The sequence below is a fragment of the Myotis lucifugus genome, unplaced genomic scaffold (assembly GCF_000147115.1).
Source record: "Myotis lucifugus unplaced genomic scaffold, Myoluc2.0 scaffold_28, whole genome shotgun sequence".
In the NCBI taxonomy this organism is placed as follows: Eukaryota; Metazoa; Chordata; class Mammalia; order Chiroptera; family Vespertilionidae; genus Myotis; species Myotis lucifugus.
The window spans coordinates 355,202-371,444 of NW_005871076.1; the positions used below are offsets into that span (position 1 = coordinate 355,202).

The window sequence follows — 16,243 nt, forward strand, 5'->3', positions numbered from 1 at the left end:
CCGGCTTCCCAGCCTCCGCCCGCCGGAGCCGCCCTCCCGTGGGACCAGCACCCTCACCCGGGCCGGCCAGCCTGAATCCTGCCCCTGCCATCTCGCCCTGCAGCTCGGGTCCGGAAAGGCACCATTTTGTCGCGGCTGCCCCCTCTCCCGAGGGGAGGAGGGATTTTTTTTTTCCCCTTGCATTTCGGAGCGGCTGCCAACGAGGAGAACCTGTTGGGCATCTCCCCAGCCCGGCTTGTGAGCGCCTCCAGGGCGGCGGGCGGGACCAGACCCCTTGGGGCACGGCGCATCTTGGCACCGGAGGCAGGCGCAGCATCCTCGCTGGGAATTGGAGCTGGAGTGAGCGCACCGCGGGAGGAGCCGCCACAGCCTCGGAGATCCCGAGTGGAGGAGGTGACAGCTCCATTGCCGGGTTTTTATTTTTATTTTTTCTCCGCCTCCCCGTCTCCTCCTCAGGCTCGGACCATGGTGCAGTCCCACTGGCTCCCCTGCCCCCCTCTCCTGTGAGACTGGCTGCGGGGAGGGATCATGGATACTTGTCTGCCGGCTTCTGGTTCCCACGCAAGTAAGCCTGCTGTCAATGGAGGAGGACATTGATACCCGCAAAATCAACAACAGTTTCCTGCGCGACCACAGCTATGCGACCGAAGGTAACGCCAGCCCCGCCGCATTCCGCCGCTGGGGCCGGGCGCAAGTTGCGGATCGCTGTGCTCCGCTGGCTGCAGGGCGCGTGGTGGCGGAGACTCCTCCGGGGCTGGGGCGGGGGCTCGGCTCGCTGGGGGGGGGGGGGGAGCGCCCCACATTCATCCGGGCTCCGCGAGGCGAGCCCGGCGTTCAGCAGCAGGTGGACCCGGCGCCCACGGGAGTTAAAATGGCCCTCGGGGATTTTTCAGGGTGGGGCTCCCGGTTGGAAAAATGACCCCCCAAAAAACAGATGACCTCTCCCCCAGGATGTTTGCAGGGGGTCTTGTGGGGAGAGAAGAAGGAAGGGGCCCCCCGAGGACCGTGGGTCCTCCCCACCCTGAGCCGAGTGATGCATCTCAGTGGCTGCAGGGAGGGCATGGTTTCATTTCCTGCCGGCTCATCTCTGGCCCGGTTACCTGCTCAGACAATCAAACCCCCAAAGGGCCCTTTGCAGAAGGGCGAGCCCCTCGCCCCTTGGAAGTGCATTTGCAAGAAATGAAAAGGTGGCTGGGGAAACGGTGTTCTGGCGAGCGAATTAGTGTGACACGTGGGGCGAGCAATGCGATCAGTGGGGCCTTTAAAAATCACCATTATGAATTCTGCAGCAGTAGTTTCTGCTGAATCAACAGCCAGCAGAAAGCAAGAGGGCTCGGTAAGCTGAGCTTTGCCAAGAGGTGAAATTGTCGCCTCTCCCTCTCCCGGCTTGTTCTGATATTAGCCTGGTGCTGTGCACACGGGCAGGGAAAAGTCGGCAGGTGGAACTCATTCTGCCTTTTGTGTGTGAATAGAGTGGAGGGGTGTTTTTTTTGTGTGTGTGTTTTTTTAATACCAAAACTTTTGTATTTTTGCTTTCATTTTCTACCTGGAGGCCTTTATCCTCAACCACTCATATAAAGTGTTGCATTATCACATGGTCATATCCACTTGAGGAAATGTGTGCGAAAGTGCTTTAGGAAAATGTAGCAAGGTGTGTTAATTTAAGGCTGTTATTTTTGGATGCTAAAATATCTATAATTTTTAACAAATCAAGGTAACTAGAGAAATGTGATGGGGGAGTAAAAGAGTTCAAGCTCTGAAAGAAATAAGAAAACCACAACTTGGGGGGGAAGCTGGCATTTTCTATAAATATCCTTGGAAGTTTTAGATAAAAAGACTGCCTGGCGCTATTGAAAATATGTTCTCTGTTCATCTTTATTATTAGAGAACAGCAAGCCTAATATTTCCATGGCAGTAGCAGATTAAGCAGAGTTGTATGAGCTCTGGCCTCCGGGAGCTTAGAAATGGCTTTTAAGATGTTCAGCCTGTCCCTCCCCCATACCAAGCACCATACTTGCTGATTCTTTTCATTTGCATGGTGACAATGTGGATATAAGATGTTCATCCTCAGTCTTAGTGCTTTGTCACTGACTCAGTTACCAGGTAGAATATTATTAGCTCTGTGTCTGAGCATAGCATCCAGGAGAGAAGTTGGCCTTGGGTCTGTTGGCTTTATTGGGGACACCACTTCTGTTTGTGGCAACAAAGAAAGAGGGCTGCCTCCGTGTTTTCCGCTGTATTGCATAATGCTTCCGAGTGCAGGCAAAGGAAACTTACTGAGCTGAGAAGATGAGCAAATTGGGGCCTTGTATAGAGAATACACAAGGGCCCTAGATACTACCTAATCTTTGTTCCTATGTCATGGCATTTTGGTAGATTGATTCTGAACAAAATGTCTGGGTTTATTTAGTCAAAATAAGGGAAAGAGCTTTCCAAAACCTTCCTAAGTCAACCTCTCAGATTTCTCTCTGTCTCTGTCTCTCTCTTAGACCTCGACATTGTAAAAAGCAGGAGTTAGGTAGGGCAGGAAGTTCTCTATGGTCTTACTCTGTTCATTTTAGGGAACATCATGCAGTCATGCTGGCCAGAGGGGGAAGAGTCCCTCTTCTCCTGATGAATACCTTACAGGCGCTGGTACAGCTTGAAAGAGCACCAGATGAAAATAGTCTTTGTTAAAATCCACTTTATTGGGGGTTTGCTCCCAAAGTTCTCTTCCCCTTTGTTAACTTAAACCCACTTTCTGAGGAATTAGCATCCAGGTCCTTCTGTAGACTTTGCTTTTCTCTCTCTCTCTCTCTCTCTCTCTCTCTCTCTCTCTCTCTCTCTTTCCCTCTTTTGATATTTTTCCTACCTCCCAAGATATGTCAGATTTTTTCCTCCAAGATCTCCTTCCCATTTGTCTCTGAGCTTTCTTCCCTGTGCTCAGATCATTCCACACTGCAGTATTCTATTTAAAGCTGAAAGGGCTTTGCTGTGTAGTTAGTGTGAAGGACTGTAAGCTCAATTTGCATTGTAAGTGGTAGCTGCCTGCAAGTTTATCTCGCTAAGAGCAATGAAAATGCCAAAGGACACTTTTACCCAAGACCATCTCTCTCTCTCTCTCTCTCTCTCTCTCTCTCTCTCTCTCTCTCTCTCCAGAAATGCATAGGTGTATTTATTAAAGACATTCTTATGACTCTTCTTTTATTCTGGCCACTAAAGTTACCACCCTTTCCTACCATTTTCTATTTTTCCTCCCTTTTTTAAATTACCATCTTTGAGCATCTTCTGTTCCAAGCAGTGCTGACTTTTTTATAGTAGCATTTAACTATAGCCAAACCCAGCTAAGTGGGTGCTGTTATGTCCATTTTCAAATAATGAAGCAGCAACAGAGGCCCAGAGATGTTACTGGTTTGCCAAGGTCACACAGACAATCAAGGCAAGAGCTTGTCTTCAAACTCACGACTGTCGGAGGACCCACCACAGTCTCTCGCACTAGGAAGTTCTGCACAGCCTCAATTTTCTTTAACCGTGAGCTACTGTTATGGGGAAGATCACAGTGGTTTTGTCTTTATGTATAAACTGTATTCTCATCTGGGGTAGAATTCTTTGCAGGGATCATTTGAAAGTGTGTATAGGGGTTATATATTAGGAAAAGCATGGGTGAGGTTGAAATACACACACACACACACACACACACACACACACTGGTTTTATTGGTTTTCCCCCAATGTGGAACCCTGAGTTCCCTAACCAGTGGCGCATCTCTCAAACCTATCTGATATACATGTGGCTTTCCTTCTATATTTTTAGACTTGTCAGAACCAACTGAAAATCCCTCTCCATTCGATCTGTCAAAAAGTTTTCTAGATCAATCTTCCTACTCCCAAATGAGGCCACAGAGGGAATAGGTGGGGTTTATAGGAATGGCAATCTGGTTAGAAGGGGAAGTCAGAAAACACATTCTAAAACAACTGCTCTGGTTTTGGTTTCCTTACCTATAAAATGGGAATAACAGTAGAACCTATGCTACAGAAAAAACTAATACCGGAAGATCACTGAAGACAGTGCCTAATAGAAAGCCAGACCTCAATAAATGTCCTCAATATATTATAGCTGTTATTATTACTTATACTGCATTTTCGTAGCAAGCACTGTTTTTCCTTGAATTGTTTGATTTGTGTTTATCTTAAAGGGAAGGGCTGGTGGAAGTAGGGGAGAGGTCACACTAAAACCCACCACCGTGTCTTCTGGGCTCAGCCACTAACCATGGATCTTGCCATTTATTAATTTGCCTTAATGTATTTGCTGGTTATATTCTGGTTGCAAATAAGTTCTGTCTTCTCTCGGGGGCCTTAAAAACCCATACTGTTTGTGTGTATTAAAGGAAGAACTAATCATTCCATGTAGCTCCTTCCAATAATTAAAGGCAGATTCACTCAGAGACATGGTCTCTGTTCTCGTGGTGCCTTCAGTCTAGCCGAGGAGGTAGATGTGAAATAATTTTGCAAATAAGTATGTGGTTACCAATTGTAGTAAGTGATCTTCAGGAAAAGCACAAGATGCCTGAGGTCCTATGTAAGGTGGAAAGGCAGATCTAATTTAGATTGGGGATTCAGAGAAAGTTTAAGCTGAGAACTAAAGGCTGAGTCAGGAATTAAGAGCTAAAGGCATTTCAGGTTAAAAGGACAATCTGTACAAAGCTCAGAGATATAAAATAGTTGGACAGATCCAAGGAATGGCAAGATGCCATGGCTGGAGTGTAGGGAACTAGAGGAAGTGTGATGAAAATGAGACTGGAGTCTGCAGTTTACTTTTGAATGCACCAAAACCAAGAAAGAATGGAGGCGAGGATAGAGGGGATGGATAGATGGATAGAGAGAAAATAAAGCAAGTTGAAAATGGTAGAAGTCCAGATGGCCAGTCAATTGGCTATTCACTGTAATTTTTTCAACTTTGTTTGGAAATTCTCATAATAAAATGTTAGAAAAAGAGACTGGGGAGGCATTTAGGGATGTGGTCACATTGAGCCTTGTTGTACATAAGGAGTTTGGACTTAATCCAAAGATGGATCGAAAGCCATTAAAAGATTTGGGGGCGGGGGCGCAAGATATGATCAGGTTTGTTTTTTCAAAGCTCAGTCTGGCTGTTCTGCAGGGTGGTGGGGTCATCGGGCGGGGCAGGAAGTGAACAGCAGTGAAAGCAAGGAGATGATTAGGAGGTCATGGCTGTACTCTCTAGGCCAGTGGCAGCAGTAGAGCTGGGGACAATTAGGAAGAGATGTGAGATATTCTGTAGGAGAAGAATGGATAGGACTTACTTGTGCTAGATCAGGCAAAATGGAGAAGTAGATGAAGATAGTGTCATGGACAACTCCCAGGATTTTGCTATAAGAATGGATGCATAATGAGGCACTTCCCCGAAACTGGAGAAAGACTCCGGAAGTTGATTAGTCTGAGGAGCATGTGTGACATCCAGTCTCACAGTGAGACTCAAGGAAGCAGTTGGATATCTGGATCTGAAGCTCAGAAGAAAGATCTAGACTGGATATATAATTTGGGACATCACGCATATTAAAGGGATTTAAAGCTGTGTGAATAGATGAGGTGCCTGGGAGAAGAGCACCTATGGCAGAATTTGAGCCAATGAATGAAAAATTACATGGAAATTGATCTTGGTTTGATATAAAGAAATTGTAACAAAAAGCACCTCCAATGGAATGCCTTGGTAAGCCTAATTAAATAACTTCACACACTGAAGTTATTCAAATAACGCTACATGGCCATTGAAGAAAAGTCCAGTCTTGAGTGGGTTGAGTTTAGAGGGTCTCTGAACTTGAGATCTGTCAAATGTTATAGCTTCTTGAGGGCTATAAGAATAAAAGTGAAGAAGTAACATTCCCTGGCCCCCCTCCCCTCGGAACACATTCAAGAAAGAGAGAATCTATGATGAATAAAACTGGAAGTCACTTAAAAATGGCTTTTGAAAAATCAGTGGAGGTGGTGTGATGATGGAGAGCTGCCTTGTAGTTCTCTAAGTTGCTTTATATATTTGTATGCAAATGCCAGGCCAGAATAGTGTTTCCAATGCATATGGATGAATGTGTGAGTTCTCTGCTATTCTCAGAAAAATATGAAATGGAAGGTGGGCAGAAGCTGCCGTATGCTATTGTAAATGACCTTTCTGGGGACGGGAAATGTTCCGCTACTAAACATAATAACCAGAGTGCATTGAAAATCACTAGCAAGTATTCATTATTAGCATCCAGGTCCCCAGGGGCAATCCCGAGCCCTTTATGAGGGCTGGTCAGAAACATACCAATGAACCTGGGGTGAATAATATTAGACCAGTCCTGTCAAAATATTGGTAATGCTCCATGAAAAGAGCACAGCTGTAGACTGACATTCCTAGACTCTGGCATTTGCATTTATGAGGAAATGAAGGGTCCAATTTGCACACTTAGCTGAGGGTAGAGAACTAAGATTTCTCGAGGACTGTCTGTATTCCAGGCATTTTCCTAAGTGTTTCTCATTATTTACTCATTTAATCACCTTCTGCAGCCCTGAGAGAATGGTTGCATTAGCCCTGCTTATCAGAAGAAATTTTGAGGTTTGGAGAAGCAAAGAAACGTGTGTTAAGGTTCGTACTTGGAACTGGCAGAACCAGATTGGAACCCAGGACTTCAGCCATGGGCTCTCTGCCCATCCCTGCTGCCTCTTGTCAGATTTTAGGGGGAGAAATGTAGTCTGTCCTCTGCCGGCATCCAACCCCATGGTGCCCATTCAGTGCTGCTCGATTCACTTGGCCCATTTCTTCTCAGTGCTGCAGGGCATGTGCCTGCACCTTCCCTGTTGGTCCCACAGAGAGGGAGCTGAACTCCCTCACCCAGTGCCAGAATCCTTACTTGACTTACACCTATAGATTTATTCTACTCTATAAGAAAAGAAAGAAAATATCTATGCAATTGAGCAATCGAAATGTGAACATTAGCTGGGTTTTTATAGCCTTCTCCATGTCCCTCACACCCACTGCAGGACCCAGGCTGAGCTGAGATGGTCCCACTGGGCCATCTAGGCACCCATTGTGTAGAGCAGATGACAACAGAATTTTCTGGAACAGAGCAAAGGAGTGGGACAGAGGCAGCTATGTGATGGCCAATGCTCTTTTGCACATTAATGTGGAGGCATCTGAGGCCTCATTTTGGCCACAGCAGTCTCTAATGCTCCTCTCCTCTTTCCCCATTAATAAAATAAGTTTGCTTTCACCAAACTTGTCATCTTTTCTAACAACTGTCCTTCTTTTGCCTTTCTAGTTGAGCTCTAGAATCAGGCTGAAAGTCAGCTCTGATATACCCATACAAGTATTGACATAACTATCCTACTGGAAAAACAGGTTTATTTTACAAGACCACTGGGAGCTTTGTCTTAAGTAATTCAAGAACCCTTGCATTCTTATGCTCCGAGTTCACCATTGAAAGAATTAGGAGTGACGATGATAAGATATGCATGTGTGAAATCCATGGAAAACTAATTAGTATTAATTGGTTTCTTTGGAGAAGGGATCATGGTGGGTAATGGAAAAAGATGGGTTTGTAAAGGGGACAAATCAGGCTGGTGCTTTAGAAGAAAGAAACGTGATTTCTTACAGCAAATGTGAAGAAATTAGGGGACTCTGAGGGCAAGGGGCCAAAAGATGCAAGAATCTAAGGTTCTGGAGGGGCCCCTGTAGGCAGGTTTTTAACCTGAGAAAGATGAGGTCTGCTAGGTGGAATGTGCTGAAGAGAACCTGACCTGTGAGAGGATGTATTCCAGGTATATTTGGCTTGATGCTGGGGGACTGACAGCCTCCTCCATCATGCAGTGCTGATTCTGCTGCTATAAATCCACGTTAAGTAATGAACCTGAAGTAGTTGCAGAATGGCAGGCCACATCCTCCAATAATGGAGGGGGGTCAGCCTTGTGACCCTCACCAGGTGCAGAGGGTGGGAAAGCTGGGAAGGGACTATTGCAGCAAGATGCTCAGCACTTGCAGGAGCTCAAAATATCACCAGGAAGTGGTTCACCAAGAAGTGTTTTACCAAAGGGGATAGCTGCACCAAAAACTCAAGGTGGTTAACTTGGCTCATGGAACTTTGCAGAAGTCAAGTTGGACACCCAAGGTAGGAGAGGCCTGTTGGTTCACAACAGCTGTATTGTCATCCTTCACATTTCCCTCTGCCTTTATGTCTTTATTCCTAAGGCACATAATACATAAATGCCTTTTTATTTGAAAGGATTTGAGCATTATACAAGTAGATAAAACAAATCATGAATCACCCTTCATCCCCCACATCCACCCCACTTCCCTGTGCAAGGGCTACCATTGTCAGCAGTTGGGTATGCATCCTTGGAGCCACCTTCATATGCTTATCAATTCATTTAAATAGACCTGAACAGATATACACTGGGGGAGGGATGGTTTCTCAGTGTAACTGAATGCATACAGTTTATTTGCACTTTGCGTTCTTTCCCCCACTCTGTGATGTATGTCTAAAAGATCTTTTCATGTCAGGACACCTACATCTACCTTCTTTCCCATGGCTGTGTAGTGCCCATGATATGACTGTACCATAGTTTCTTTAGTAATTCCCTTGTGGATGGATAGAAAATTGTTCCTAGCTTTTTATATTACATAAGATACTGCAGTGTTTACTCATGTACATATGCTTTGGTTCAAATGTTCTTCTTCCTGATTGTGTCATCTTTAAAGTCAAGATATAGGTTCTCATTTCTTAGCAAAATGGCAAGAAGGACTCTCTGGTCCTCCATTTATTCCCTGAGTAACCTTGGAAAAGTCATTTAACCTCATGAACTTGAATTTCCTAATGTAGAACATGGGAATACCTGGCATACCTCTTTATACCAAAATCATTGCAGATTTGAATGTTAGTGATGAATCATGATGACTGCTGGCCATTGCGGAAGGCTTACTATGTGCCAGGGATGGACTTTGGTCTTTAAAGTATTTTTTTTTCATTTAATCCTCACAACTCTATAGGTGGATACTGCCCTTTTAGCCCTTTCAGTGAAAAATTGAAGCAGAAGGCGACTAGTACTTGTCCAAGGTTACCCAACAGTGAGCAGCGGAACAGAAGTCACTCCCAGCTCTGTCTGACTGTCAGGCTCATATTCCTAAACTGCAGCAGATCGTCTCCGGGTAGTGTATGGACACACCTGTGTAAAACCAAAGTCGTGATGTTGACACAGAACAAAGATTTTTCATTTCCGTAAAGAAATGTGCTTTTGAATTAATACCAGTACAAAGGGTCCATTATTTATCAAGACTTTGGAAATGAATGGAGGGAAAATTGGAAGGCAATGGTTTATTTTAAACTCAATATTTTAAACTCTCCTGTGGATTATATTCTAAGTGGGTATTTTCCCCAGACTTGCCACCATAATTAGTCACTTTTACTCTCTGGGCTTCAGTTTTCCTAATCTACTAAATTGAGGTTGAAGATGGGGGAGGGGAGGCATGCTCTCTATAGATTTTCCTGGTTGGAAGTTTCTGTGATGCACTCCATCTGTATTTGTGACCATCTGGGTAGATCTCCTTGGTATGTTCTGACGTCGTGTTCAGGGGCGAGGCTGGGGGACACAGGCATCAGCTTTAAATGGTCCCAGAATTTCAGGCCTGGCTGTTCTTACTGATGGGTCAGCTCATCCTTCTGGCAAGTAGGCTCGGGTGCAGCCAAGAGGCGGAGCCAGAAAGGGAAGCATCTCTTTGCCAAAAGCCACTGCAGATGGAGGAGCCAGTCTGTCTGGGCGGCCCCTGACTTTGAGAGGAGCCATTTGGCAAAGTTGTTGGCAGGAGCTGTCTTGCAGCATGAATGCTGGAGACTGTCCTGGGCTGGAGTGAATCAGGGACGCGGCCGACACGGCAAAGGTGGCTGGTGGAACAAATAGCCATCTGGTGAGCAGGGCGCTGCTCATCTTGCCGCACTGACAGGCAAGAGCAAGTGCCAGTCGGTGAGGCTGAGCTCTCAATGACACGATCTGACAGGCTCAGTGGCATTTCTCCCTTGCTGTCATTATGTGCTCCATGGAGGGGGTTATAAACCCACGTGAACCTGGCTCTTGCAGAAATCAAGAAGGCTCCAATGTCTTGCACTGTTCCAAAGTAGGAAAGGAAATTCATCAACTCAAACAAAATCTATACATTGTAGTTAACGCCAGATGCTGTGCAGGTTGTGCTGGGGACTAGGGTGAAGTGTAAGTTCTTGTTCTCAAGCATCTTTCCATCTATTCAGGCAGATGACCCTCTGGCCTTCTTGAAATTACTTAACCTTGTGCCGGGCCATGTGAGTCTGTGTGGTGTTCGCCTGTCTGTTATCACCAGGTGGCTGAAGTGGTAGAATCAGAGCCTGCCCAGCTCTAGACGCACTTTCAGCAGTGTTGGCTCTGTGGCCTGGACAGATCACGCCTCATCTTTGATTGTTTTCTTTCTTTCTTTCTTTCTATTCAAAATGTGTTTCACTGGGATGGTTTCTTACTCATCTGGATTCAAGGGGCTTCCTCCTGAAGGCAGATAGAGGACATGGAGCGGCCAACACATGCACCGACAGTTAGTGCCTGGCTAAAGAGAGTGGTGATTTTATAGCCTCCTGGGCATTTCACACCCATGAATTAGGGGCTGGGTCTTCACACCAGGCACTTCTTGTGTTTTCTCTTATCTGCTTCTGGAGAGGGATGAAGGAGATCCCGTGCAAGAGGCATGGTTTCCTGGGGAGGTTGTTACCACCAGAAAGGCTGATTGAGTTCTTACCTATAAAGGAGATGAGGCAACATGCCCCCTGCTAACATGTTATTGTTTATATGTGAGAATTAAATAAATACAAAAGAAGCCCTCTCTTGTTCCATGCATTTGGGACCAATAGTGGTTGATAGTAATTTGGAAAACTTAAAGCAGATAATTATATAAAATGGTAAACTTATTTTAAACAGCATTCTCTTCTTTTTATTTAGGGCTTATTCATAAATCAAGGCTTAATCTTTTAGCATGGGTCTGATGTTTGGGGATTATAATATTTTCCATACACAAACCACACCCAGAACGAGAAAGACCATGTCTGAGTTTGGTACTGAGATTGAGTGAAAGCATACATACCTGAGAAGCATTCTCACTACAGACCCATCTGGATTTTTATGGTTGTCCCCAATTGTTTATTTTTCCTACATTTAATTTTACCTTTTTATCATCTTTTGAAAGCATTCGGCTTTGTTTTCATGTGAAATAGTCACTCTCTTTCTGTTCACACCCTTCTTTTTGTCACCTTCCATGATATTTAATTAAATAACAAGTATAACTGGCATCAGGAGATTTGGGAACAAACACACCGCCTCTCAGTAAACATCCAGTAAACATGTAGCTCCAACCAGAAGCAGCAGCAGTGTGCCCATGTATCAGAGATTAGCCTACTAATTAGTGTATAGAGCAAACTGTAGGCCCATTTTACAGAGAGAATGGAAGGCATTTTTCATCCAGTGAGTCTTCTAACTTAGAGGACTGTTAAAAGAGCTTCTGTTGTAATTATAACGAGGAGGAAGAACTCCCATATACTGAGTGTTTGCTGTGAACCAGGAATTAGGTTAAGTACTCTGAATGTACTACATATGATATCCTCTCTATGTATGGTGAACTAGATTGATGTATGTTTATATGATATAGATACATGAATATGTGTGTATGTGTATCATGTGTTCCTCACAACAGCCATCAGAAGTACTACAATTAAATCTGAATTAAGTGAGACTTTAGGTCTTTTCCACCATTGTTTGTCCATCTTCTTACATGGTGCCTACCTGGGAAACAGCACACATTAAATATTTATTGAGAACAGATTTCCGTTTTACTGATGATAAAACTGAGACTTAGAGAATTGGTGTAATCTGTTAGTAGACTCTAGACTTGAATGCATGCAAGTATGTCTGACACACAAAAAATGTATGTTCTTAAGAAAAAATTTAGGCATATTACAATAATATTTACAAAGCTCTTGGTCATATATTTTGAATCCTATATTGCCCTATGAATAATCTTCTAATAGGATAAAAATTTGGTACCTTCTCTTGAATCCCATATTGCCCTATGAACAACCTTCTAATAAGATAAAAATTTGGTACCATTTCTACTTTGTACAACTGTGTCAATGTTCTAGAACAGGGCTAGGAAAACTTCCTATAAATCTTTTAGGCTTTGCTGATCACACAGTCTATGCCCCAACTACTCAGTTCTGCCAATGTAGCATGTGGGGATGGCTGCGTTCTAGCAAAACTATTTGCAAAATCCAGTGGTGGCCCATGGACCATAGATTGCTGATCCCTACTCTAAAAAAGCATTTGAAACCCAATGGAAGTTCAAAAAATGTTTCTCTTCTACGTGAGTGTTTGCAGTAAGTACTAGAGGGAAGCTTAACTGAACAGGAATGGCTTAGTGGGTAAAGACAGGCCTTGGAGGGATTCTGACAGGTGGAGAGGAATTGCAAAAGCTTTCCTAATGGAGAATGGAGCCTTGTGTGACGAAAGGCGGCATGTTGTCTGAGCAAATGAGCTGGAGACTAGATGGCAGGAGCTATAACCATGCCTTTTATAAGTAATGTTCCCAATTGTTTACTTGGTAGTCATTTAGAAAATATTTATTATATACTAAATAAAAAAACATGCTAAAAAACAGGTATACAACGAAAAACAAACAGATATACACTCTGCTTTCATAGCGCTTGTATTCTATTGGGAAGATGTATGTTAAATAGACACAAACATAAGACTATAACTATAAATCTTATTAAATAAGAGAATAAAATATATGTTCAATAATGAAAACTTGCCCTTTAAAGAAAAGTGCAAAAAATAGAAAATCAAGCCCTGATCAGTGTAGCTCAGTTGGTTGGAGCATTGTCTACACCAAAAGGTTGCAGGTTTGATTCCCTGTCAGGGCACATTCTAGGTTGTGGGTTTGATCACTGTTCCGGGCATTTATAGGAGGCAACCAATTGATCTTTCTCTTTCACATAGATGTTTCTATCTCTCTATCTTCTTTCCTCTCTCTAGTATCAATTTAAAACTATTGAGTGAGGTTTAAAAAAAAATCAAATCTACCTCTAGTCAGACATAATTATTATAAACACTTTTTAAATGTATTTTCTTTCACACTGTGAAAGAGAGAGAGAGAGAGAGAGAGAGAGAGAGAGAGAAGGGTGAATGCTGGAATTATATAAAATAGTATTGTATCCCTTGTTTTTTATTTTTGTCCCAAATAATACAGTGAGCATTTTTCTGTAACATCCTATAGTTAAACCATAATTTTACCAATAACCTACTGCAGGAAGTTTAGCTTATTTTCAATATCCTATCTAATAATAGATAAACATGGTAATTAACTGTACCTCCGACATGCTTCCCATTGGCTAATCAGGGTGATATGCAAATTAACTGCCAACCAAGATGGCGGCCGGCAGCCAGGCAGCTGAAGCGAACAGGAGGCTTGCTTGCTCCAGTGAAGGAGGAAGCCAAGGTTCCCTGCCTGCCGCTGCTGGGCTCTGAGCTGCACTCTAAGAAACAATGTTGCAATTATAGAAGCTAAACAAACCCCATGCTTTCAGCCAGCTGGCCGAGCTGGAGTTGCAACAGTGTTTCAATTATAGAACCCAAACAAACCCAGATACCTGCTTTCAGCAGCCGAGGTCTCAGAGCTGGAGCCGAGCCTCAGAGCTAAAGCCGGCTCTCAGTTCCAGTGACAGCCATAGAAGGTAAATAAATCCCAGAATAAAAAAAAAAAAAGAAAAAAAGGAGAGGTTGGGAGCTTCAGTCGCCCGCCAGCCTGAAAACGGCCCTCAGCCCCTCACCCAGACTGTCCAGGCACCCCAGTGGGGACCCTCACCCTGAAGAGGGTGTGACCAGCTGCAAACAACCATCATCCCCTCATCCAGGATGGCCAGGCACCCAAGTGGGACCCCCACCCTGATCCAGGACACCCTTCAGGGCAAACCAGCCGGCCCCCACCCGTGCACCAGGCCTCTATCCTATATAGTAAAAGGGTAATATGCCTCCTAGCACTGGGATCAGCGGAGCCGTGAGGCCTCCTGGCCCCTGGAGCAGTGTGACAGGGGGCAGCGCCCAAACCCCCTGATCGCCCTGTGGCTCTGTGTGTGACAGGGGGTGGGGCCACAACCTCTCTATCAGCCCTGCTCTGTTCGTGACAGGGGAAAGCGCCCCAAGCCCCTGATTGGCCCTGCTCTGTGTGTGACAGGGTGGAGCCGCAACCTCCCCATCGGCCCTGCCCTGAGTGTGACAGGGGGGAGTGCCCCAACCCCCTGATTGGCCCTGCTCTGTGGGTGACAGGGGGCGGCGCCCCAACCCCCTATCAGCCCTACTCTGTGCGTGACAGGGGGGAGCTCCCCAACCCCCCTGATCGACCCTGCTCTGTGTGTGACAGGGTACAGAGCCCCAACCCCCCCGATGGGCCCTGCTCTGTGCGTGACAGGGGGAAGCGCCCCAACCCCCTGATTGGCCCTGCTCTGTGCGTGACATGGGGTGGCGCTGCAACCTCCCCATCGACCCTGCCTTGAGTGTGACAGGGGGCGGCGCCCCAAGCCCCCAATCGGCCCTACCCTGAGCGTGACTGAGGGTGGCATCGCAACCTCCCGATCCACCCTGCTCTGTGCATGACAGGGGGCGGCGCCCCAACTCCCCAATCGGCCCTGCTCTGAGCCCGACCAGGGGCTGCACCTAGGGATTGGGCCTGCCCTCTGCCACCCGGGAGCAGGCCTAAGCCAGCAGGTCGTTATCTCCCGAGGGGTCCCAGACTGTGAGAGGGCACAAGTGGGGCTGAGGGACACCCCCTCCCCTGCCAGTGCATAAATTTTTGTGCACCAGGCCTCTAGTTTTGCTATAATAATTGTGTGATAAAGAATTGAATTAATCTAAATCATCTCTCTAGTTATTTTCTTAAAACAAGTTTTTTAAAAATATATTTATATTGATTTCAGAGAGGAAGGGGGAGATAGAGAGAGAGAGAAACATCAATGAAGAGAGAGAATCATTGATTGGCTGCCTCTTGCACGCCTCCTACTGGGGATCGAGCCTGCAACCCGGGCATGTGCCCTTGACTGGAATAGAACCTGGTACCCTTCAGTCTGCAGGCGCACGCTCTATCCAATGAGCCAAACCACGCAGGGCAAAACAAGTTTTTAATGTCAAGATTACTGGGCTAAATAGTACAAGCAATTAAGTTCCTCAATAATAATAAATTGCCTTCTAAAAAAGTCATACTCAAGTTCGTCTTGACAATGGCCATGGCACTTGGCCCCTTTAGTCTGGTTTATATTGTGCTTCTACCTCACATTGTCATAGATTTTCAGTGTTGAAGTTCAGAACAGAAAACTTATGTGGGGTGAAGATTAGAAAAAAATTCATAAAGACATAGCCATGGAACTTTAATTTGATCTCATTGCCCTTGTTCTTCCCCAAAGCCTCAGGTACTTTTATCTGTTCTGAGAGTGAGTCAAACTCAGTTCTCAGCCTCTGCCATTAAATACATGGGTGCATAGCTTCGTCTCTGGGATTGAGTGCCCACCTATATTGAATAAAATTACATTCATGGTTCCAGGGCATCATTTGTAGATAAGTGTATGGAACCTAGTGACCCAGAAATGTTAATTTTTCTCAAACTGGTGAGTAGGTAACTTCATAGAATGACTGACCCAGTATGACAACCAGTAATACTTGTTTAATGACCTAGTCTCTGGGGGAAGGGTTTTCAAAATAGCTATGTTAACTTATTTTGCTAATACTGTGTGTGGTTGAATGCAGTTCAACCCCAGCAAATCAGAAAAAAAACAGACTCTATATCATTGGCTTTACACGTCCTGCCTTCTCTAGTTTTCCCTAAAAATTGGGAGCACGATTTAATGGAAATGAAAAGTGCAAATCTTATAAACTACCACTGGGATTATATTTTTAGTGCATAATTTTTAGTCCCTTTCCAAAGTATATTAGCTATCTGCATTTCAGCAGTCTTTGGGGATTATAGTTGGGAGTCAGTCTGAAGTCTCAACTCATTTTGCTTGAGTATTTGGGGACATTTTTCTCCCTCTGAAGTGTCCTGAGGCACTGAGATGAGAATACTAAGTTTTTTGAGACATTTTTCATGTGAAAATGTTATGAGGTACTAAAAATGATACACAGGTTAGTACCTACGTGTTCAGTAGATAAAATTTAAAGGATGC

At 44.8% G+C, this 16,243-nt stretch overlaps 1 protein-coding gene across 1 annotated transcript in view; it reads left to right on the top strand.

Moving 5' to 3' along the window:
• The first annotated feature begins 327 nt into the window (after positions 1–327).
• Positions 328–16,243, top strand: part of PPP2R2B (protein phosphatase 2 regulatory subunit Bbeta) — a 220,825-nt gene continuing 204,909 nt past the window's right edge. The window contains exon 1 of the mRNA XM_023752142.1: positions 328–650. Within this exon, the coding sequence (XP_023607910.1) occupies positions 581–650 (70 nt within the window). The 5' untranslated portion in view covers positions 328–580. The remainder of the gene's footprint in view (positions 651–16,243) is intronic.